The sequence below is a fragment of the Neolamprologus multifasciatus genome, chromosome 3 (genome assembly GCF_963576455.1).
Source record: "Neolamprologus multifasciatus chromosome 3, fNeoMul1.2, whole genome shotgun sequence".
Lineage (NCBI taxonomy): Eukaryota > Metazoa > Chordata > Actinopteri > Cichliformes > Cichlidae > Neolamprologus > Neolamprologus multifasciatus.
The window spans coordinates 559,196-579,927 of record NC_140441.1 but is presented as its reverse complement, the minus strand read 5'-3'; the positions used below and the strand labels follow the sequence as shown (position 1 = coordinate 579,927).

The 20,732-nt window shown below is 40.3% G+C and overlaps 3 protein-coding genes across 4 annotated transcripts; all 3 read right to left on the bottom strand.

Annotated features, from left to right (window-relative positions):
• Positions 1 to 981: 981 nt before the first annotated feature.
• Positions 982 to 6,072, bottom strand: LOC146520928 (chymotrypsinogen B-like). Its single transcript, XM_085154495.1, has 6 exons — positions 4,416 to 6,072; positions 3,842 to 3,862; positions 3,401 to 3,584; positions 2,409 to 2,665; positions 2,200 to 2,318; positions 982 to 1,738 (listed from the first exon to the last, which is right to left on the bottom strand). The coding sequence occupies exons 1-6, from the start codon at positions 4,471 to 4,473 to the stop codon at positions 1,298 to 1,300; spliced, it is 1,080 nt and encodes a 359-aa protein (XP_085010621.1). The 5' UTR covers positions 4,474 to 6,072; the 3' UTR covers positions 982 to 1,297.
• Positions 6,073 to 13,565: 7,493 nt separating this feature from the next.
• LOC146520927 (uncharacterized) lies at positions 13,566 to 15,414 on the bottom strand. 2 transcript variants are annotated; one of them, XM_085154521.1, is made up of 4 exons: positions 14,548 to 15,414; positions 14,121 to 14,363; positions 13,834 to 13,977; positions 13,566 to 13,762 (listed from the first exon to the last, which is right to left on the bottom strand). In XM_085154521.1, exons 1-4 carry the CDS (start codon positions 14,936 to 14,938, stop codon positions 13,683 to 13,685), a joined length of 858 nt encoding a protein of 285 aa, XP_085010647.1. In that variant the 5' UTR covers positions 14,939 to 15,414; the 3' UTR covers positions 13,566 to 13,682. The 2 variants fall into 2 exon arrangements, with proteins under 2 accessions (XP_085010647.1, XP_085010648.1); XM_085154522.1 differs by lacking the exon at positions 14,548 to 15,414 and having other exon boundaries at positions 14,121 to 14,452.
• A 3-nt stretch (positions 15,415 to 15,417) lies between these two features.
• On the bottom strand, positions 15,418 to 20,520 carry LOC146520926 (endoplasmic reticulum chaperone BiP-like). Its single transcript, XM_085154384.1, has 9 exons — positions 20,110 to 20,520; positions 19,450 to 19,590; positions 18,038 to 18,269; positions 17,802 to 17,939; positions 17,624 to 17,736; positions 17,129 to 17,519; positions 16,800 to 17,034; positions 16,549 to 16,716; positions 15,418 to 16,386 (listed from the first exon to the last, which is right to left on the bottom strand). Exons 2-9 carry the CDS (start codon positions 19,566 to 19,568, stop codon positions 15,884 to 15,886), a joined length of 1,899 nt encoding a protein of 632 aa, XP_085010510.1. The 5' UTR covers positions 19,569 to 19,590; positions 20,110 to 20,520; the 3' UTR covers positions 15,418 to 15,883.
• Positions 20,521 to 20,732: the final 212 nt, after the last annotated feature.

Here is a 20,732-nt window from a genome sequence, read left to right as displayed (position 1 = left end):
CATTATTTCAAATCACAACTCAATGTTACTGTATGTTACCGTAAAAAAGGCTACGGTGCGTTACCATAATTTGTCCAAGAGTATTATACCACACCAGCAAAAACCTGTATCGTCCTGCAGAACGGTAAGCTGCCGTAACACGGCGTCACGGTATGACGCTGGCAACAGTGACGCCAGTATGTTACCGTAAAGTGGCGATGAAAAGTCTAACAGTGTATGCTTTAGCAAAAAGGAAAGTTTGAAGCCTAATCTTGAAAGTAGAGATAGTGTCTGTCTCCTGAATCCAAACTGGAAGCTGGTTCCACAGAAGAGGGGCCTGAAAACTGAAGGCTCTGCCTCCCATTCTACTTTTAAATACTCTAGGAACAACAAGTAGACTAAAACATGTCCTGAAGCACTCACTTTTAGAAAAAAGAGACTCCAGAAGCAAACTTTAGGACCAAAGTTCACATATTTGCTGTTGTTTGGTGGTTTATAGTTCAAATTGCAAATTCTAAATGTTTTATTCATGTACATTCTGAGAGCCTTATTCTGTAAAATCTGTCAAATCTAAAATTTTCTTTTTGTAAAACAAAACAACTAACAGATGTTGAAAGGAGTAGTGATCCTGAAAAATGGACATGTAGCAGATTTGATGACACTTTTACACCTCAAACAACAAATTATTTCCAGGTGGCGTGTTTAGCATAAGATCGTTTAAAGGATTAAATTCAGCGTCTCTCTGCCGTTCTCTTTACCACTACACTCTCTGTCTTGGCAGTGTCTTATTCTAAGTGGGCGAGGAACGAGATATGTTCACTTATCTGTGTGTGAGAGAACTCCCTCAGTGTCCGTGTAGCACTGGTGTAACACAAGTAGTGGCCTTGTTACACCTGTTAGTGCTACTTCGTGCCTTCTCTGCATGTGGTATAGGCAGTGTAGTTACATTTAACCACAGTCTGAGGACAGATGGGAAATATACAAAAAATTCCACCACAAAAGAAGATTTCAAAGGATTTTAATAGATTAGTTTCAGATTTTGAGCAAACAACAGAAATAAGTGTGTGATAACAACATCTCACTCCTCAGAATTATGTAAGAAGGCTTCATTTTGTAATGATAATCGGTTTTTAGACAGTAAAGCAAATACAGACAGATGTGTAGAGAAAATAATCACATAAAAATAATAACTTTGCTAATAAGAAAAAGCCTCCTGATGTCCATAAATCTAGTGAAATAAAAGGTTCCTAAAGTTATAAAGTAACATGTCAGGTAAAGTTCTTCATGTTTGTACTTGAACTTGAGTAAATGTGTTGATCTAGTTTCCAACAGTTGCAGCAAACACATGGAGCAACACAACGAGAACACACAGTGAGGTGAAGTGAGTGAAGTGGATCAGGTTTTCACCACTGCAAAACACACCCACACATGTCGGGGAAGTGGGAGGAGCTGTGGGAGGAGCGGTGGGAGGAGCGGTGGGAGAAGCAGTGGGAGGAGCAGTGGGAGGAGCAGTGGGAGGAGTGGTGGGAGGAGCAGTGGGAGAAGCAGTGGGAGGAGTGGTGGTTTGTAATGAACTGTGTGGGGAGGGGAAGGTAACAAAGCCTGGTGGTGTCCCTGTAACTGTGTCGCTGATCCATTTCTGGTACTGGGACACAGGAGTGTAGACTGAAGGAGACGCAGAGCATCCAGCACCAATGAGAAGTCCACTCTGCAGCCAGACAGATCCACTCTGAGTCATCAGTGGTGCCCCAAAACTAAGCTGTGGAAAGACAGTGATGAAAGTTATCAGGACAGATGTGTAACTCTTAGAGGTCGACCTTTGTCACCCACTAAAGTTTGAACTTTGTTGGTAGTTTTGTTACAAACTGCTGAAATAAATTAAGTAATAAATAAATTGATCATCCCAGTATAACACAGTCAGTAACACTTCATGGATATCAGTCTGTCCACTGAGGAAACATGAACCACTGTGAATCCACTTCAGCTGCTTTGGTGCAAATGAAAGTGACGATTCCACAGACAGAAAGTTTCAGGCAGCTCGTTTAAAGGAATCAGTTTCATCAAATAAATTAGAGGCTTTAGAAAAAACAACCTTTGATAAACATGAATATTAATATTTATAGTCAATTACAGCAAAACAAGTAAACCAAAGTGTGACTAAAGGTGAGATTATCTCAGTGACTGTCAACAACAGATTATAAGAAATAAACTTGTGCTTACAAAACATGAACCTGTCGCTCCAGTACAGATGATGCTGTCTGGGATCCGTGGATAGCTGGCTTTGCACACATTGTTTCCCACTATTGGTACATTTGCCTCCTGCAGGTTATTTCTGTTTACTAGTTGGAGAGAATTTAAACATCAGGCTGTTCTAAAGACTCCAAAACAATACTGTAAAGTAAAATAAAATAAAATATTTTATGATTTACCAAACAAATCAAAGCTGATGGCCCAGCTGCTGGTCTCATTGTTGAAAGTGCTGTTTTGTGAGGCTAAGCAGATCGGCTGAATGTAGTCTGTGAAATTCACAGGAGCCGACAGCTTAAGAAGACAAATGTCGTTCTCACGAGTCGACGAGTTGAATCCAGGATGGCAGGTGATGTTTACCACTGTGCGATTCACTTCATTTGGGTTTGGACCTGAGACGCTGTTGCGGCCCAGATAGACCACCATGCTACTGAAATTCCTTCACACACAACAGATATTTTTATTGTGCCTCATGCTGATCATCAGCACAGGGAAAAGCAGTCGATGCCACGAGTTAACTTTTTCCTTTCAGTCCTTTGTTGTGTGTGTTTCTGTGTGTGTGCGTGCACAGGTGGTTGAAAGTCAATCAAAGTCAACTTCTGCTGATCCTGAAGGTCTCTTTTAAATGCCAGCATTACAGAGTGCAGGCTTTGGATATCAGCCACAGAGCTCATGTAACATCTGTTTACATGTTGTTGAACTGAGCAGTGACTGTGACGTGAGGTCAGCTGATCACAGCTGCACACAAACAAAACACATGACTGTGACTTTTCCTCACTGAGTCTTTTCTCTCCAATCTCAGTTTCCCAGCACGTGTTCATTTTAGAGGCTCACAGGGGTGTGTAGTTGTTTTTAATAGCAGCAGCTTCCCCATTTAAAGTCTTTATGCTAAGCTAACCATCTTCTGTCACCAGTGGACAGAAAAATCAATGCTTCTCAAATACAATGAAATCTATGAAATGACTTTATAGTTGAAATTAAACTAATGTGGCGTCTGGTTTGATTGTTGTGCAGACAACTTTGCAGTTCAGCACTTTGGGCAACAGCTGTTGTTTTTAAATGTTAGAAGAAGTGAGGAAATATTAAAAATATCTCTAGTGCACATGAATGCTACACTTCACCTTCATCATCATATTAATATTCAACAAAGTGTAAACTTGCAGCTCTGACTCACTGTGACACGCGGGATGCAGCTGTCAGCACCCACTGGTCGTTGATCAGAGACCCTCCAACATCAACATCAATGAGTGCAGGCCCTCCATCAACTCTTATATCAGCGTACCAGGGCCAACTTCCTGGTGCAGCGACACCAACTCCTGTGATGCTGCTGCTGCTGTTCACAGTCCTGCTGCCACATGCTGACAAAGCAGAGAGAGCACAGCTAAACATTAAAAGCACTGAGAGAGAAAACACTGATCAACGCTCTGCTGGGAGATCCTGAGCTCTGACATTCATGTGGAAGTTACTCAGACTGTGGTTTACATGTGATCCACAGATGTCCCTCCTCTGTGTCAGAAAAGATTTTACTGAACAAAAATCATTTCACAGGTTTATATGTGCTCATTGCTGTACAGCTGACAGAAGGAAGACAGGTTAAATGTCTTTGGATGCTTACCGGGCTGCTGTGAGTGACAACCTGAAAATGAGAAAACACAGACAAACCTGTGAAAGTAAGCAGTGATTGTTTTCTTCAACTTGAAGAACTGATCACACTAAACACAACACTTTAATGCTGACTGCAGTTACAACCTTGATGAACTGGTAGGTCAGAGTCACCTGTGTCGTTACTCTGGCATCAAACCTTTGCCTCTGTGTTCCTCATCAAATAAATGTTCTCAGTTTACTCAAACATCAGTAACTGTAATATAAAGTTACTCTCTGCTGAATATCAGCTCATCAACTGTTAGAAATCCAACACAACAAAGTAAACTAACGAACACGACAACACGTCTGTAAAAGAAACTGTTGATATCAAATAAAGAGGAGTGAAGACGTCCACTGACTGTGACTTCGTTACATTATCATATTAAATACGATGCTGAATGACATTAATGCTAAATGGACTCTTTCCTTGTATCCAGGAGCAACATTTCGTTTAGAAACATTTGTACCTGTAATTAATCTCGTTCTTCTTCCACCCCTGATAAAACCTCAGCAATGAGAGGAAGGAAATTCAAACAGTTTCTCACCTTTGCAGAAGAAAATGATCAGCACAGTGACACAGCACACAAACTGTTGCAGAGCCATGGTTAACTGCAGCTGTTTCAGCTCATCTTAGACTTTAAATATGTCAGATGTATGCTCAGCTCCACCTGTTTCTAGAAGTCATCAGGGCCCCACCAAAGAATCAGGTCAGACTGGTTGGTCTTTGTGCTGTTTTCAGTGCAGTTATGCAGAAGGCACTGAAAGTTGGAGCAGGTTCAATTTTCAATCACAACAACAGTCAGCTGATGGTGCTTTATGCTGTAAGGTAGACCCTACAGTAGCAGGTGAAAGTCCCCACACAGCAGACTGCAATCAGACCTGATCAGTTTGTTACTGGTATCATGTTTTTGGGATTTGTTACGCACACTTTGGAGCAAACATGACACTTTGTAGCTTACAAATAATCCTGTTAAATTAACACCACAGGAGAGAGAGGGGGGCAGTGTGAGTACATGGGTCTTTATGTCTTTGTGTGGGTCACTAGTGGGTGGGGTGGATCAGGGGCTGGCTGACCCTTGGCCCCAGTGGGATATGGTCACCTCTCCCCTCTGGACACTTCAGCCCCTCCCTGGGATGCGGGGGCTGGATTGTCCCCGGGGTCTCCCTCCATCTCCTGCTGGGATGGACACCTGGATGTCACAGAGATGTGTCGGGTCTCTGTTACTCTCAGGGGCTGTGGATGGTCCTGGTTCCATCTCAGTCTGCCTCCATCTCCTGCTGGGTGTCCATCCCTCATTATCACGTACATTTGTGACACTCTCACACACACAATAAGAAGATTGTTGGTTTATGTATGTTCTCATTTTTGTGTCCCAGGTGTCGTATCTTTGTTTTGGTTTTCGGTCTCTTACAGGTGCAGCAGTGGGCGATACATTTTATTTGTTTCTATCAGAAAGCCCTCAGACAGGTTTCCTTTTTGTTTTTCCTTTGCAATGTCTGCACTCTCTGTTCATATGAAATCATTTAAAGAACATATTTTAACATCGCACTCAACAACAAACAAAAAGTCTCTTGAACAGCTAAACTGCTTTATATTTCTTCACGTCAATATACGAGCCACCAGTAGGAGTGACGGGGGCTGCGAGTTTGAGACCTCTGCTCTAGAAAGTCCTACTCAAAGCTGAAAGGTGCTCAAAAAGCCATATTTAGTTTGCTGTAATGTCATCAAATGTCATTTTTGTCACATGTACCAAGACAGAGTAGAAAGCACTGACCACGGCACTCTTTCATGGAAGTTCAACACTGTGACCCAATCCCACTGCCAGCACCCAGCATCACACACCAAAGGACACACTGAGCAGGTCCACCAGAGCTCCCACCAGAGCTCCCACAGCTTTGCTCTCATGGGGTTTTTGCTGGTTTTGAAGCAAAACACAAACTGTGACGAGGAGACGTCCAGGTTACTCAACAACAGCCACTTCTAGAGGGAGGTAGGCAGAGTTTGTTGACACACACAGGTCTTTTTAAAGGAAAACAGCCATGATTAAGCTAGAGATTAATAATATTTTTCAAAGTGGACTGACAGGGTAGCATAACAGATGGATGAGCTTACAGATGACTGTGTTGCTTTGGTATTTAGTTTGTTACCAAGCTAATATGCAAATGAACGACTCTTCACATGTGCTGCCAAACACACCTGTGACAAATATCTGGAGTATCTGGTTCTGCACGTATAGTGAGATGTTCTGGCATCTTTTAATGAATTCTCTGAAGTCTTAAACAGATGACGCATGCTTCTCATCTTGGAGGTTCAGAGAGGCTTTGGAGCCCTGAGTTTTGTTCAGGTTTTGAGGAGAGGGTGGTGGGGGGAGGACAGTGGGGAGGAACACATCATCTCGGGAAAATCACCAACCACAGGCTTATGCTGTTCAGCATTAACTTTATTTACACGCACAGTTGTTGTTCTAACACACAGCTGCAGCTCTCCTGCTACCAGCTCCACATACCAACAACAACACGACAGGACCCAGTTCAGTCTTTGTGGATGACCTGCAGGTTTGCTTGTAACAACTTTGCTTGTAAGCCACGAAGGAGCAAGAAGATGCAGCGCTGCTGTCAGTTAATACAGCTACACATCACTGACAACAAACAGATGCTCAGACAAGACGTTTATTTGTTGATTTGACTCTAAAACAATGAGGACACACATTTTATTGCAGTGATTAATTATTCACTGGCTCAGAGACTTTCTTACTGATCGTCCACAGAAAGTTTGTATGAATGTTTTATCTGATGAAATCATTGTTAGTCCTGCAGCGTGTGTCAAGGGTGTGTCTGAGTAACAAGCTGAGCTTTATTAAAACTCGAGGGGAGTAACAAAGATCACAAGACGAAACAAGAAGTTATCTATAAGTTTTCAATTACATTTGCTACACAGATCAGCAAAAGCACCACTGTGTGTTGGAACAGGAAGTGATGCCACAGAGAGAGCCAACACCAACTGACAGCACCATCCACTTTGTCCATGTGCTCTGGTGAAATGCTGACCTAATGAGGTCCTTGCCAGTGTGGTCAGACTGGACTTCCATTCACCAGCTGACTCCACGCAGGATGCCCCTCAAACCAATCTTTGTGTCATTGTGGGATTTTTGTGTTTCCACATGTGACACGTCTAAAACATGTGTTGAGAATAGATTCCTTGATATAGATCAGAGTTAAAGAGAATATGGTTTGCTTGCAACATTATAATATTGTGGATAATGAGTGTAAGAATACAAAATAGAAAAAAAGGCCTGAGATGGGAACAAAGAACTGAGGTACAGGCAGGAGGACAATCAACCCCAGGACAGTAGCAGGAGTTACTGACAGTGAGGAGCAGACAAAGGGCAAACGGACACTACCTTAAAAGGAGGTGGGGGTCAGGGTGTCAGCACCCTTGGCCACTGTACTAGTGTATTTCCATTGTGGGGGTGTTTACTGTAGGGGGGAGGAGACCAGAGGTTATAACTGTAACTGTGGAGTTCTTTAGATCAGCCTTTAGCAAAGGACTGCAGTGTGCTGATCTCCAGATTCATCTGTAAGAATAATGTTAATAAAAGGATTGTGTAAAACATGGAAACATCTCAGCGTGATCTCTACCAGGACCAAAAGAATCGCAGAGACCAGCGTTGTCTCAACACATGCACACACTTTGAACACAAAACAGGGACTCATTTGTTACCACAGCCAGATGCTGAGAGCCATTTCCTTGTAGTGCTGTGTCTATATATATGTACCATTAGATGTTATTGGAATGATTGTCAGCTTTGATAGTTTCATGTATGTTTAGCTGGACGGCTGTTTGATCCTCGACATGTTTAAAGGTGTCCAGTCCTGAGACACTGGGGGTGGAAACAGCTGTGATGTCATTGGACTGTCACAAAGACAGAAGTGCATGAAGTGAGCAGCCAAGGATCCGCTGATGTTTTGGATTCAGCAGCATTTGAAAGGCTATGGAACGCCAGGACTGGACACGCCTTTGTTCTTGCTTCAGGCTCTCATGCGTTCACTCAGACTCATGCCCTGCTGTCCTATCATGCCAAAATATAGAAAACTGTCAGGTAATGAGTTGGAATAAAGTTGAATAAAACCTTGAAACACAGAGATGATGATATTTTATACTTCTTGCTTTATAAACAGTCAAAGCAAACGGGGTCATTTTTGAGCCCAGAGGACAACAGATGTGATTATTTGTTGCCAGTAAAAAACTTGTAGTTTAAAAACAGCTTCCTAAATGAACTTTGACATAAACCCGTCTGTGATCATCTGTTATAGCAACCGACTCTGGTTGTGAAACGATAATCACGATAACTGATGATTTAATTAATTTTTTTACCCAAAAACAAAGAAAAAATTCATTTTTATGAGGTTTTTATCAGACTTAAATTTGAAATGGAATAAAAAAATGTTTAAAAATGTTTGAATTAAGTTTTAATTAAAAGTGGGGGAAAAATCCACTTCATATTAATTAAGTATCAATCAAACAAGATGGGGACATTTTTGACCCCTGAGGACCACAGGTGTGATTATGTGCTGCCATATAAAATTTATAAATGCTTCAAAAAAAACTTTCTCACTAAAGTTCAACATACAGCACTCTGTAGTTATTCAGATAGTCAAAATAATTTGAACATTTAAATATTTTATTTTCTCAATTTGTTTTTGCTCAAAAACACAGTGTACTTTATGTAAACAAGGTGTGGTGGCCCTAAAATGTAAAATGTTGGGTAAATTTTGTGTTAATATGTTGGTCTTAAGTAAAACTAAGGTGTAACACTGAATTGATTGACAATTTATACTTCATACTTTAAAAAACACTCAAATGAAGTGGGGACATTTTTGACCCCTGAGGACCACAGGTGTTATTATGTGCTGCCATTTAAAATTTATAAACGCTTGAAAAAAAACTTTCTCACTAAAGTTCAACATACAGCATTCTTTAGTTAGACAAATAGTCAAAATTATCTAAACAATTAAATATTTCATTTTCTTGTTTTATTTCCACTCCAAAACACAGTGTACTTTATGTAAACAAGGTCTGGTGGCCCTAAAATGTTAAATGTTGGGTAAATTATGTGATAGTGTGTTGGTCTTAAGTAAAACTAAGGTGTAACACTGAATTGATTAACAATTTATACTTTATATTTTAAAAAACACTCAAATGAAGTGGGGACATTTTTGACCCCTGAGGACCACAGGTGTGATTATGTGCTGCCATTTAAAAAATTTAAATGGTTCAAAAAAAAAAAATCTCACTAAAGTTCAACATACAGCACTCTGTAGTTAGTCAGATAGTCAAAATTATCTAAACAATTAAATATTTAATTTTCTTGTTTTATTTTCGCTTAAAAAACAGGGTGTATTTTTTGTAAACAAGGTGTGGTGGCCCTAAAATGTTAAATGTTGGTTAAATTTTGTGTTAATGTGTTGGTCTTAAGTAAAACTAAGGTGTAACACTGAATTGATTGACAATTTATACTTTATACTTTAAAAAACACTCAAATGAAGCGGGGACATTTTTGACCCCTGATCACCCCAGGTGTATGGAAATCGGGAGGACATTATGAGGGTTAATTATTGACACATTTAATTAATTATTTAATGATATATTTATTTATTTCATTTTGGCAGTCCTGGCGCCTGGCTCTCACCATGAAATAATTTTATCTGTCAGCCTCACCCATCAAACTCAGGGGGCGGGGTTAACGCTGATCGACTCAAAACCATTGCTTTGGCCTGGTGGCCATTGTTTTTAGCACACAACAACCAGCATGTGGAAACTAACAGAACTGAACTTTGAGAAACCCTGTTTGTGTGTCACCACCGGGATAGACCCGCTCGCCTCGCAAGCAATCGAGCTGTTATTACCACCGACAAAGCGCAGGCCCCGCTACACAGCTGTAATAATCCCCGCTGACACGGACTTATTTTACTGAGGTTATATTTATCAGGGTTTTATTTCCTGATGTTCTTATGTGTCCTACGTGTTTCAGTCGCCAATTCTGAATTATAACTAACATTAAAAACATGTTTAAGGAGGAGAGAGAGCAAATTAATCAGATTAACAGCTGATCTTTGGGTTTTTGTTCAGTAATCAGTGTGACCTGATAAACGCATAAAAGAGATAACGTTGGTGTTTCCTCATGTAGTAACTGCTTTAACTGTACAAAGGTTGTTCGACACTATGACACACATACAGACTTCATGATGTTCGGCTAATATTTTTATTGTGACTATTAATCATGAGGGTAAACTGACCTGTACACCACAGAGCGAGGTCAGCATGTCCACGATATCTTCAGCTCTCTGAGGTAACACAGAGTTTCCCAGCTGACTAATCTGTCATCTACGAATAATTCACGGGTCATATCAATATGATTTTACAGAAAAGCATCCTTATTACTGCCAACTATTCCAGAGACATGAACATCTACAGCATAAAGAACACAAATATATAGCAGTCTAACAACACTGTAACAGAGATGAACCGTCAGTTTGTCACAGATCAAAGTGGAATGAAAGCGATTGGTTGAACAGGTTGATCTGTGTTTTCTGCATTTTCATCAGCGTAAGAGACTCAGCAGTTATAACAGTTATACATTTAACTAGAAAGAGAAAATTTCAGAAGAAATTTTAAGTGTGCCTATGCCGCTGCTAATCAGTGTAGTTTGCCATTCATACGGCTACAGAGAGTAAAACTCACCAGAGCAGCTATTCTCCTCCAACAAACACCGCTATATATATATATATATATATATATATATATATATATATATATATATATATATATATATATATATATATATATATGCCGGAAGAAATGCTTTTATTTTTTCACTTTTATGAAGCAGAAAACTATTTCTCCAGGCTAAATGATGATCTTTGTGAAACACCATTTCATCTCCAGCTTTCAAGTTATCTGCTTTAAGGTTTGAGAGCTGTACCAGGGACTCAAGTACTTCTGATATGAAGCTCTCTTTTTCACGGGAGCTACAGTACCCAGAGTCATAAGTTTCTGTACTAACAGAAACTTAGAAGAGAGAGACCTAATGTTTAATAATCCACATTTCACTGTTTTACTCTTTGGTGCTGTCGTGGATACTGTTACTGATACTGGATACTCTTTCTTTGTGATTTTTTATGTTTAAGTTGTTTTTTTGTTGTTTTTTAGTTTGTTTTTTGTCTGTTTGGGAGCTGACACAGTCTCTATGGAAATGGGGTTTTGGGGGTATAACAGGAGGAGAGAAGAGAGTCGTGTAAGACTGCATTTCTGAGAGAAGACCTTAGTTCATGTGATGAGTCACATGATCAAAAGTGGGTCGGCAGCCTTCTTAAGGGAGAAATTCCACCAGGGCTTTAATACTCTCAACCATTTGGTCTTAGAAATGAAGAAGTGTCTCTGATGAAACCTCTTTAAGAAACCTAAAGAGGTCCAGTCCCTTCTTTTCCCAAGCTCCTCAGATTACCATGACCTGGATGACTGAGAACCTACGTAGACACTCAAATCCCCAATTCTGAAGAAAACCCCCCTTCTTTCAAATCTAAAATAATTCTTGAACTACTTCTAAGGGACAAAATCTAAAGAAATATCTCTATTAATGTCATTAAAAAAATCTGTGGAAGGAATCAGATGTTCCTTTAAATTTAAATAATAATAATAACAGGCTTCTAGACCATCTTCATGGGAGATGTTAATTTATACACTCATATCCATTGTACACATAAGACCACTATTTTTTATTTAAGTGGCCCAAAGATCCGACGTGTCCAGTACAAATGAAGGCAGCTGGATCATCAATGGACGAACATGAAACAGACCATAACCTGACACTAGGAGGCCTCCTTGCACAGGATCCATGCAACTTGTAAAAATATCAGGCATGCAGAATGTAAGAAACCTTTATATTTATTCATTGTTATGAAAGACTATATCTTATCCATTTCTAATTTCTTCCTTAAAGCAGCCATCTTTTATATTTCAATTCTGAAAAATGTCCTGGTGGATCATATAAAGTGTCATCATTTACATATGTGGTGTAGTGGCTTTAGCCTGTAATGATGTGGTGGTTAATGAACTGTTAGATTCACATGTTATTTGTGTATTGATTATATGTATATGTATGTATATGTACTGTGTGGCTTGTATTTATCTGTAAGTATGTGTGAGTCATTGTCTTAGCCTTAATCGCAGTCATTGTTAAGAAGGATTCATGTGATTATCAGAACTATAGATAGATCTCTGTTATTCCATTAAATACCATTGTAGCTGTAGTTAGGGGGATGATAATTTCCCAGGCATGAAATATCATTAGACATTCATAAACTGAGGGTGTTTGCAGATGATATACTTGTGTTGATTTCTGATTAGGTGAGATCAATACTCTCATTGTTGAACACTATTAACACGTCTTTGGGGTTTTCAGGTTATAAAATTATTTGGAGTAAATCAGAAGCTCTTCCCTTAACATTACATTGCTGAGCTTCCAGGAGGGTACATTTAAATGGCCTAGGTAGGGTCAAAAATGTCTTGGAACTTCATTTCCCCTGAATGAGATGATATTCTTACAGTTACCTGTGTAAGTGTCATAGAAATGGCTTATGTATAAAGACGTTTAATAGATGGTTGCAGCAGTTAAAATGTTCTTGCTTGTACATTTCTGTGGACAATATTGTAACGGTGTGTTTATCTTGTATAGGAGACATGTTTATCTTGTCACAAAGAACAAGTTTTGTTACACCGCTATTATTGCGAAGTTTGGTCGTGATAATATAGCCTGTGAGCCCACGTTTAATAATCACGCTAAGGAGTTCAGCGAGCTATCTGCACAGGCCTGGTTAGTCTACCAGCTGTACAAGGTATTTGTCATTTGCTATAACTGTATTGTAATATTGTGAAAATTTGTAATGTATGGTGTTCTAATTATTTTATGTTTTAATTTAGAATGCGCAGGACTGTAAAGTTATTGTTCTAGGACCTCCGAAGTGGCAGGCGGCCACAAGGTAATTTTTTGTTGTTGTTAAAGCCCAAGTGTTACTTATGATAGACCGAAGCGCTTAAAGCCTTTGTGTTCTGTGTTTGTAGTTTTAAATGCAGCAAAGCGCCCGTCTTGAAGAAGCTGTGCCTGTGTTGTCATTTCGGAGTTACAACCTGAAAGCCAAACCTTTTAATTCAGACAGGAAATATTGATGGGAATTGTTGGTCAACACTAAATTTGTGTCTATGGTTGAAAGATTGAAAGACAATTTCTTGTTTTTGATTTATGTATGTTTTGTTTTGTTTTGCTTTACTTTTGTTTCATATGTTGTTTGTTTAATTTAAGACTAAAAAAAAAAATTAAATGAATGAGAGGTAAAACTTGAGGGGGTAGGGACAAATAAGTAAATACTTCTGCCTACTCCTTTTCAAACAAATAATGGAATAATATTTTGTAATGATTGTGAAGGCTCATGTTTGAAATGTTTGAAATAAAAATGAACTGAACTGAACTGAAGATGAATGTTATTAAAATAAATTTCATCTCCAGTATTATTTATTGACTTCATTCCATCTCTTTGAATATTGCAGATAGTTGCCACAAGAGGTCACATGACAGATTAGAGAAGCTAACCTGTGGGTCAAACTTTTCAGTTAAAAGTAAACTCCAATCAGCCAGAGACAAATTCACACAAAGCTTTACTGGCATGAGCAGACAAGACAGAAAACAGTCAGCTTGATGCTACATGTGGAAATATTTAGGCATAAATGTTACAGTGCAGCTCCTTCAGATTTGAGTTCAGAACTCATGCTCAGTGGTGACATCAGTGGTGACATCAGCAGTGACATCATCATACATGGATATGGCAGGTTCCTCTCCTGTAGGCAGAGTTAAGATGTTATAATGGAGGTGGATTAGAGTCTGTGTTGGTGCATATCTGAGTTTTCACCTGAGTTCCTGTTCCTGCTACAGCAGATCAACAGCATCAGGATGGTGGAGATGCAGTACAGACTTACAACCAGCAGATGGCAGAAGACTCTGAGCATAGACACAGACAGAGGAGGAGAAGGAGATGTGGGATCAGGACGAGGAGCTGAGGAAGAGCAGAACACATGGAAATAAGGACAAGTTTGTGTTTCAGTCACATTGAGGTGCTAAATACTGGAAGGTCAACACTCTACTTCAGCATGAGCAGTCACTCAATCAGAAACAGGTGTTGCTGTTAGCTTTAAATACCTGCAACAGTCAGCCTGCTATGACCTGATACCATCACCATATCAGTGTAGATTACACTGCAGCTGTAGACGCCTTCATCAGACCTTTGCACATTATAGATGGTGTGGACTGCAGAGAAGCTCTCCCTGTCAGACTCCCTGTCGATGGACATGACTCTGTAACTGTCATAACGAGGTCTGCAGCTCAAAGTGACATTACTTCCTGCCATCACTGGCAGAGCAGGCATTTCTAGGATCACGTCATCTAAACAAGTACAGACAGACAAAGAAACACAAACTCATGAAGCTAGTGGATGATTGTACAGCAACTCTGTAACAGACTTATAAACAACACAAGCAGCAAATAAAAGCACCTGCAGCAGGTCAAAGTCTCAAATCACCACAAAAACAACAGAAAAAGAAACCAAATCATCACAAAGATTCTGTACCTGATACATAGATGTTGAGCTCGTCACTCTTCTGTCCTGATCTGTCCTCACACCAGTAAGATGACATCGCTTCCAGATCTGAGATGATGCATGAGGAACCATCAAACTGGCCAAAGTCTTCACCACAGCTCTTTATTTCTATGTAATTTCTTCTCTTCAGGGTCCAACCATCAGGGCTGTGAAGCCCCTCACAGGTCAGAGTCACAGACTCTCCTGAGAAGAACTGAGGACGGTTTGGACTGACATTCAGAAACACTGGAGGACACACACACACACACACACACACACACACACACACACACACACACACACACACACACATTGCACTCAGTATCAGGGTTGCATGTAGATGAACCATTAATTGTTTCCACTGGTGTCTATTAGGGATCATGTCCTGACTTCAAAAACCTAATTATCAGTAGACTGCCTGTGGCGGGTCGTGGTCTGTGATGCTGCTGCAAGCGAGATGGACGCATCTGCGCAGCACATGCAATCATGCCTCGCCAGCATAAAAAGCTGTTCTTTCCTGTGTTTTTTGTTGGGTTTTTTTGTCGTTTTTGGTGATGTGTACAGCTGGCAGTGGGAGAGCTGCAGCCGTTGAGTGTTCTGTTCTTACAGAAGACGTTACAGGTCTGTGAGAGCCAGGGATTTTCCTTGTTTGAGGTGACCAAATACTTATTTTCCACCCTGATTTACGAATAAATTCTTTACAAATCCTACCATGTGAATTCATGGATTTTTTTTTCACATTCTGTCTCTCACAGTTGAAGTGTACCTCTGGTGCAAATTACTGACCTCTGTCATCATTTTAAGTGGGGGAACTTGCACAATCGGTGGCTGACTAAATACTTTTTTGCCCCACTGTATTTGCCTGGACAGTGTGTGATGAGGGGAATCCAGAGGAGGAGAAAGCCAACAGACTGGCACTGTCTAAGGCAATAAACCTGTTATTTGTATTGGTAAATGGTCTGGTTCTTATATAGCGCTTTTCTGCTCTATATGAGCACTTAAAGCGCTTTACACAAATTGTACATTTACCCAAGCACTTTTTCTAAGCTGTATCTAATTTCTCACTATCTAGCATTCACACATAGATGCATCATGAGCAACATGGTTTTAGTATCTTGCCCAAGGATATTTGGCATAGGTGACCTGCTCTACCACCTCAGTGCAGCCACACACTGAAACTTATTTTAAAGTCTTTCAGGAAATTCAGTATGGTCAGTTGTTATCGTCAGCTCCTTCCCAACCACTCCTCTTACAATTTGAGTCCCGTCAGTCCAATATGTAGACCAACACGCCAGATATCCAAGGAGTGATAAGACTTCAGACCTGTCTACAACTCATCCTTCTCATTTTGCTTACTGCCCACTGCTGGTGGACCACCTGCACTACCACAGATAATGGACTGAACCACCTCCTCAAGTTCCTTCTTCTTGGTCTGGAAGTCATCCAGGTCAGCATCTTGGTGGGACTCTAACCACTCAATCTTCTCCTCCACTGCCTTCTCGATGAATTCAATCTGGTTCTTCAGGGAGTATGCGTAGCCCTCGAGCTCATTGTGAGCATCGATCTTCTCCTTCAGCTTTTTGTCTTCCTCAGCAAAGTGCTCGGCGTCGTTCACCATGCGTTTGATGTCCTCAGGTGTTAGCCACTTCTGGTCAGTTGTGATCTTTTTCTTGTTTCCTGTGTCCTTGTCCTCAGCAGTGACACACAAAATGCCATTGACATCAATCTCAAAGGTGACTTCAATCTGCGGTACACCACTAGGAGCAGGGGGGATGCCAGTCAGGTCAAAAGTAGCCAGGAGATGGTTGTCTTTAGTCGAAGGATGCTCACCTGAGAAAAACAAACAAACAAACAACACAAACAAACAAAAAAAAACCCAGTCATAATTAGACTTCTGGAACATTTAATTCCACTGTCACATGTTTCTTGTCATTGGGATCTTTTTATAAAACACTGTATTGGAACTTGAAAGAACAATATCCTAACTCTTACCTTCATAGACTTTGATGGTGACAATAGGCTGGTTATCAGAGGCTGTAGTAAACATCTGGGCTTTTTTGGTGGACACCACGGTGTTCCTGTGGATCAGCTTGTTCATTACTCCTCCAACAGTCTCAATGCCAAGGGTTATGGGGCACACATCCAGAAGAAGCACATCACCTACAAGTGAAGGAAAAGTAAACAGCATCACATTTGAAATCTTAACCCTATTAAATAAAATATTTCTAAGATTCATGACTAACCAGTGTCCTCTCTAGAAAGCACACCAGCCTGCACAGCAGTTCCGTATGCCACAGCCTCATCAGGGTTGATCCCTCTACATGGCTCTTTGCCACTGAAGAACTCCTTCACCAGCTGCTGGATTTTGGGGATACGAGTGGAGCCTCCAACCAGGACAATCTCATCAATGTCAGACTTCATTAACTTAGCATCTTCCAACACTTTCTGTACAGGCTTCAGGGTGGACTGGAACAGGTCCTGGGTTTTAAAGAACACACAAGTTAAAAAGCTTGTTCAAATGCTTTTCCTATAGGGTTTGATACGCAATTAATTAACCAAATTAATATCTTACCATGTTCAGCTCCTCAAACTTGGCACGAGTCAGGGTCTCAGAGAAGTCTTGTCCCTTAAAGAAGTACTCGATCTCAATGTGGGTTTGGTGCCGGGCAGATAGCGCCCTCTTGGCCTTCTCGGCCTCGCGACGCAGCTTCTGCACAGCACGGTTGTCTTTGCTCACATCTTTGCCAGTCTTCTTCTTGTACAGCTCGATGAAGTGCTCCATGATACGCTGGTCAAAGTCCTCACCTCCCAGATGAGTGTCACCATTGGTGGCCACCACTTTGAACAAACCGTTGTCAATGGTCAGAATAGAAACATCAAAGCTGCCACCGCCCAGATCGAAGACAAGAATGTTCTTTACTCCATCCTTCTTGTCCAGGCCATAAGCAATACCAGCAGCAGTTCTGATGAATACAGTGAGAATTTATTGTTAGAAGGAAGGGCAGGGACATTATTTTGCAGTTTCAAATTGCAGATGACCAAATTCAATTTTTGACTGGATGTTTACGCCTCATTGATGATTCGCATAACATTCAGACCAGCAATGGCACCAGCATCCTTAGTGGCCTGGCGCTGGGCATCGTTGAAGTAGGTTGGGACAGTGACCACAGCATGTGTGACCTGAGGAAAAAGGATAAGGTTAGATTTGATGATACACCATTTAATTAAGATTAGCATTTTTGTACCTTCTTGCCCAGGTAAGCCTCAGCAGTCTCCTTCATCTTAGTCAGCACCATAGCAGAGACCTCCTCAGGAGCAAAAGTCTTCATATGGCCACCACCAATGTCAACCTGGATATGGGGCTTGCTCTTCTTTTCAGTAACCTTCATAGGAATATACATATCAATATTAATTTAACAAGAATTTCACTCAAACATGACCCAAAGAAACAACAAGTTTTACTTTCAGTTTACAAGCTCACCTTGAAGGGCAGGTACTTGATGTCTTGCTGCACAGACCAGTCATCCCATGTCCGACCAATCAGCCTCTTGGCATCAAAAATGGTGTTCTCAGGGTTAGAGGTCAGCTGATTCTTGGCAGCATCACCAATCAGACGCTCACCTTCACTGGTGAAGGCCACGTAGGAGGGGGTTATTCGGTTTCCCTGGTCATTGGGAATAATCTCCACATGCCCATTCTTGAACACTCCAACACTGCAAGAAAATAGTTTGAATTCAGTCTGAATCCCATTTTATTCCACAGAGGCATCATGCCATTATTTAGACTCTGAAGCAGTGTTGGTCAAGTTACTTGAAAAAAGTAATCAATAACTAATTACTGATTACTTCCCCCCAAAAGTAATCCCGTTACTTTACTGATTACTTATTTTCAAAAGTAATTAATTACTTAGTTACTTAGTTAGTTTTTAAAAACACGATTTACAGCCTGAATAGGTGATAAAGCGATATTCTTTCAGCCCAATTCTACGTTTTCTACATAATCCATCATATAAAATGTAATCAAATGGAAAAGTCTCTTTTTAAAACTTGTTTTATTAGTTTTAATCTTTTAACTTTATGCGTCAAGCAAAAATTTAATTATATGCACCATTCTCTGACTGGAAGAAATTTGTTTAACATTTAACCCAATTTTCTGCACATTCCAGCACATAAAATAAAATATTTTTTTTCTGTTTTCAGTCTTTCAAATAAATGCAAGTAAAACACAGCAGAAAATAAATAAAATCAAACACTCAGCGGTCCTGTTGCTCTATTTTCACCTGTAAAGCAGGAGTGGGGTAGGCGGAGGTTTGCCCTGGTGCAGGTGTGCCGCAGCAGTCAGTGGAAGAGTTTCTCTGTGAGTTTCCCATTACGTCGTAGCTACTCGGTGCTTGCTCGGAAGTTTAGGGGTTTTTGCTGTAAAAAGAAGTTTTCTTCCCACGCACAGCGGACGCTAATGTTTTTGTCACTTTTTATGGAATCAAACTCAAAGTAAGGTCAGTACTTCCACGCTTTAAACGCTGCACGCTCATACTCTCGCCACACTCGATATATGATCCATTGTTGATCTGCACACAGCTGTTGTCACGAACGTCGCACTCGCTTACGTCATTGTCATGAGACAAAGAAATCACAGTTTTAGTAACACAGTAATGTGGCGTGCTTATGGGAAAGTAGCAGTAATCTAATTACCTTTTTTGCAAAAGTAATCCCTTACTTTACTGGTTACTTGAAAAAAGTAATCGGATTACAGTAACGCGTTACCTGTAACGCTGAATCCCATTTTATTCCACAGAGGCATCATGCCATTATTTAAAGACTCTGAAGCAGTGTTGGTCAACTTACTTGACAGTAATACGTAACGCGTTACTGCCCATCTCTGCTCTGAACTTACCATGAGTATGTGGTCCCCAGATCAATCCCAATCACAGTCCCAATGTTCTTCTTCCTGTTATCATCGGCAGCATGAAACACTGTGCTGGCTAACATCATCATATCCCACAATAGCTTCATCTTTGTTTTTTTGCTCTCCAATCTACAAAAAGAAATACAATGTAAATCAACATGAATCTCTCAAGTTTAAGAAACTAGCAGCTAATGGTACAGATGTGATTTGCTGAGTCCCAGAACCATAGCAGACTTGAAGTTGGTGTTAGAGAATAAATACTATAAATATATTATGAATGCCTTATTGTACCTAGAGTATAATAAGTCTAGTCCTTTTTTGGCAACTTAAAATATTGACAAAACTGTGATGTAATATTTGTTGCAATTCTTCCCAACTTCTCAGCCAGGCACTCTTAAAAATAAAACATTTTATACACAATGGCAATTTAAAAACAAACCCAATAATGAATAAAACACATTTAAAAATCACTCAACATTTTCAAATATTATTCTTTCTTATTTCTTAAACACCGACTACTTCCTGATAAAAAGTGCTGTAGAAAATGGAAATAAGTATCATGCTGATGATAGGCATTTTAACCCTCATATATACCTCTGTGACACTGTTTCTGACTTTGCCAGTTTAGCTTACTATGTTAATACTCACCACCCTAAACCCCAATTAAAGACCACCGGCGCCAGTTCGAGTCTCTCCTGATTGACTTTGTTGTTGAGGTCTTGAAAGCGTTTCTTTTAGAAAATTCAATAGTATAAGCAGCGATAACCTCTAGAAGAAATCCTGACCTCTTTTTGCTCTTTCTCTTTGTGCTCTGTTTGTGTCAGCTCTCCGCAGAGAACCAGTGTCAGGTGACTTAGTAGGCAGGGCCGAGCAAAATGAAACTGCAAATCTATGTCGTCAAAATCACAGCGACTCGTGAGATAATTACCAACTAATAAATATATCTATATTTGTACAGTCAGTGGGAGACTAGTCCATGGTTCTTCTCACAGTTTCAGTCTGGTAAAGAATTAATTCTCTCTGTGAGCCTGCCTGCTGCACTGGAGGACCTGTGTCTATCAGTCCCGACACAACGCCCTGCCCAGCTTTCCACTCTGCAGTCAGCAGGTTCCTCATTTCACATACTGATGTAATCACAGCAATTTTAGTAAAGTTCTTTCACTTTCGTTACATAAAAGAAAGAGGAATTTGCTGATCTTGGCAGAAGTACATCATAAAAAACGTGGATATATCAATTAAGATACATTTTATGTTGTTGGTCGTAAAGATCT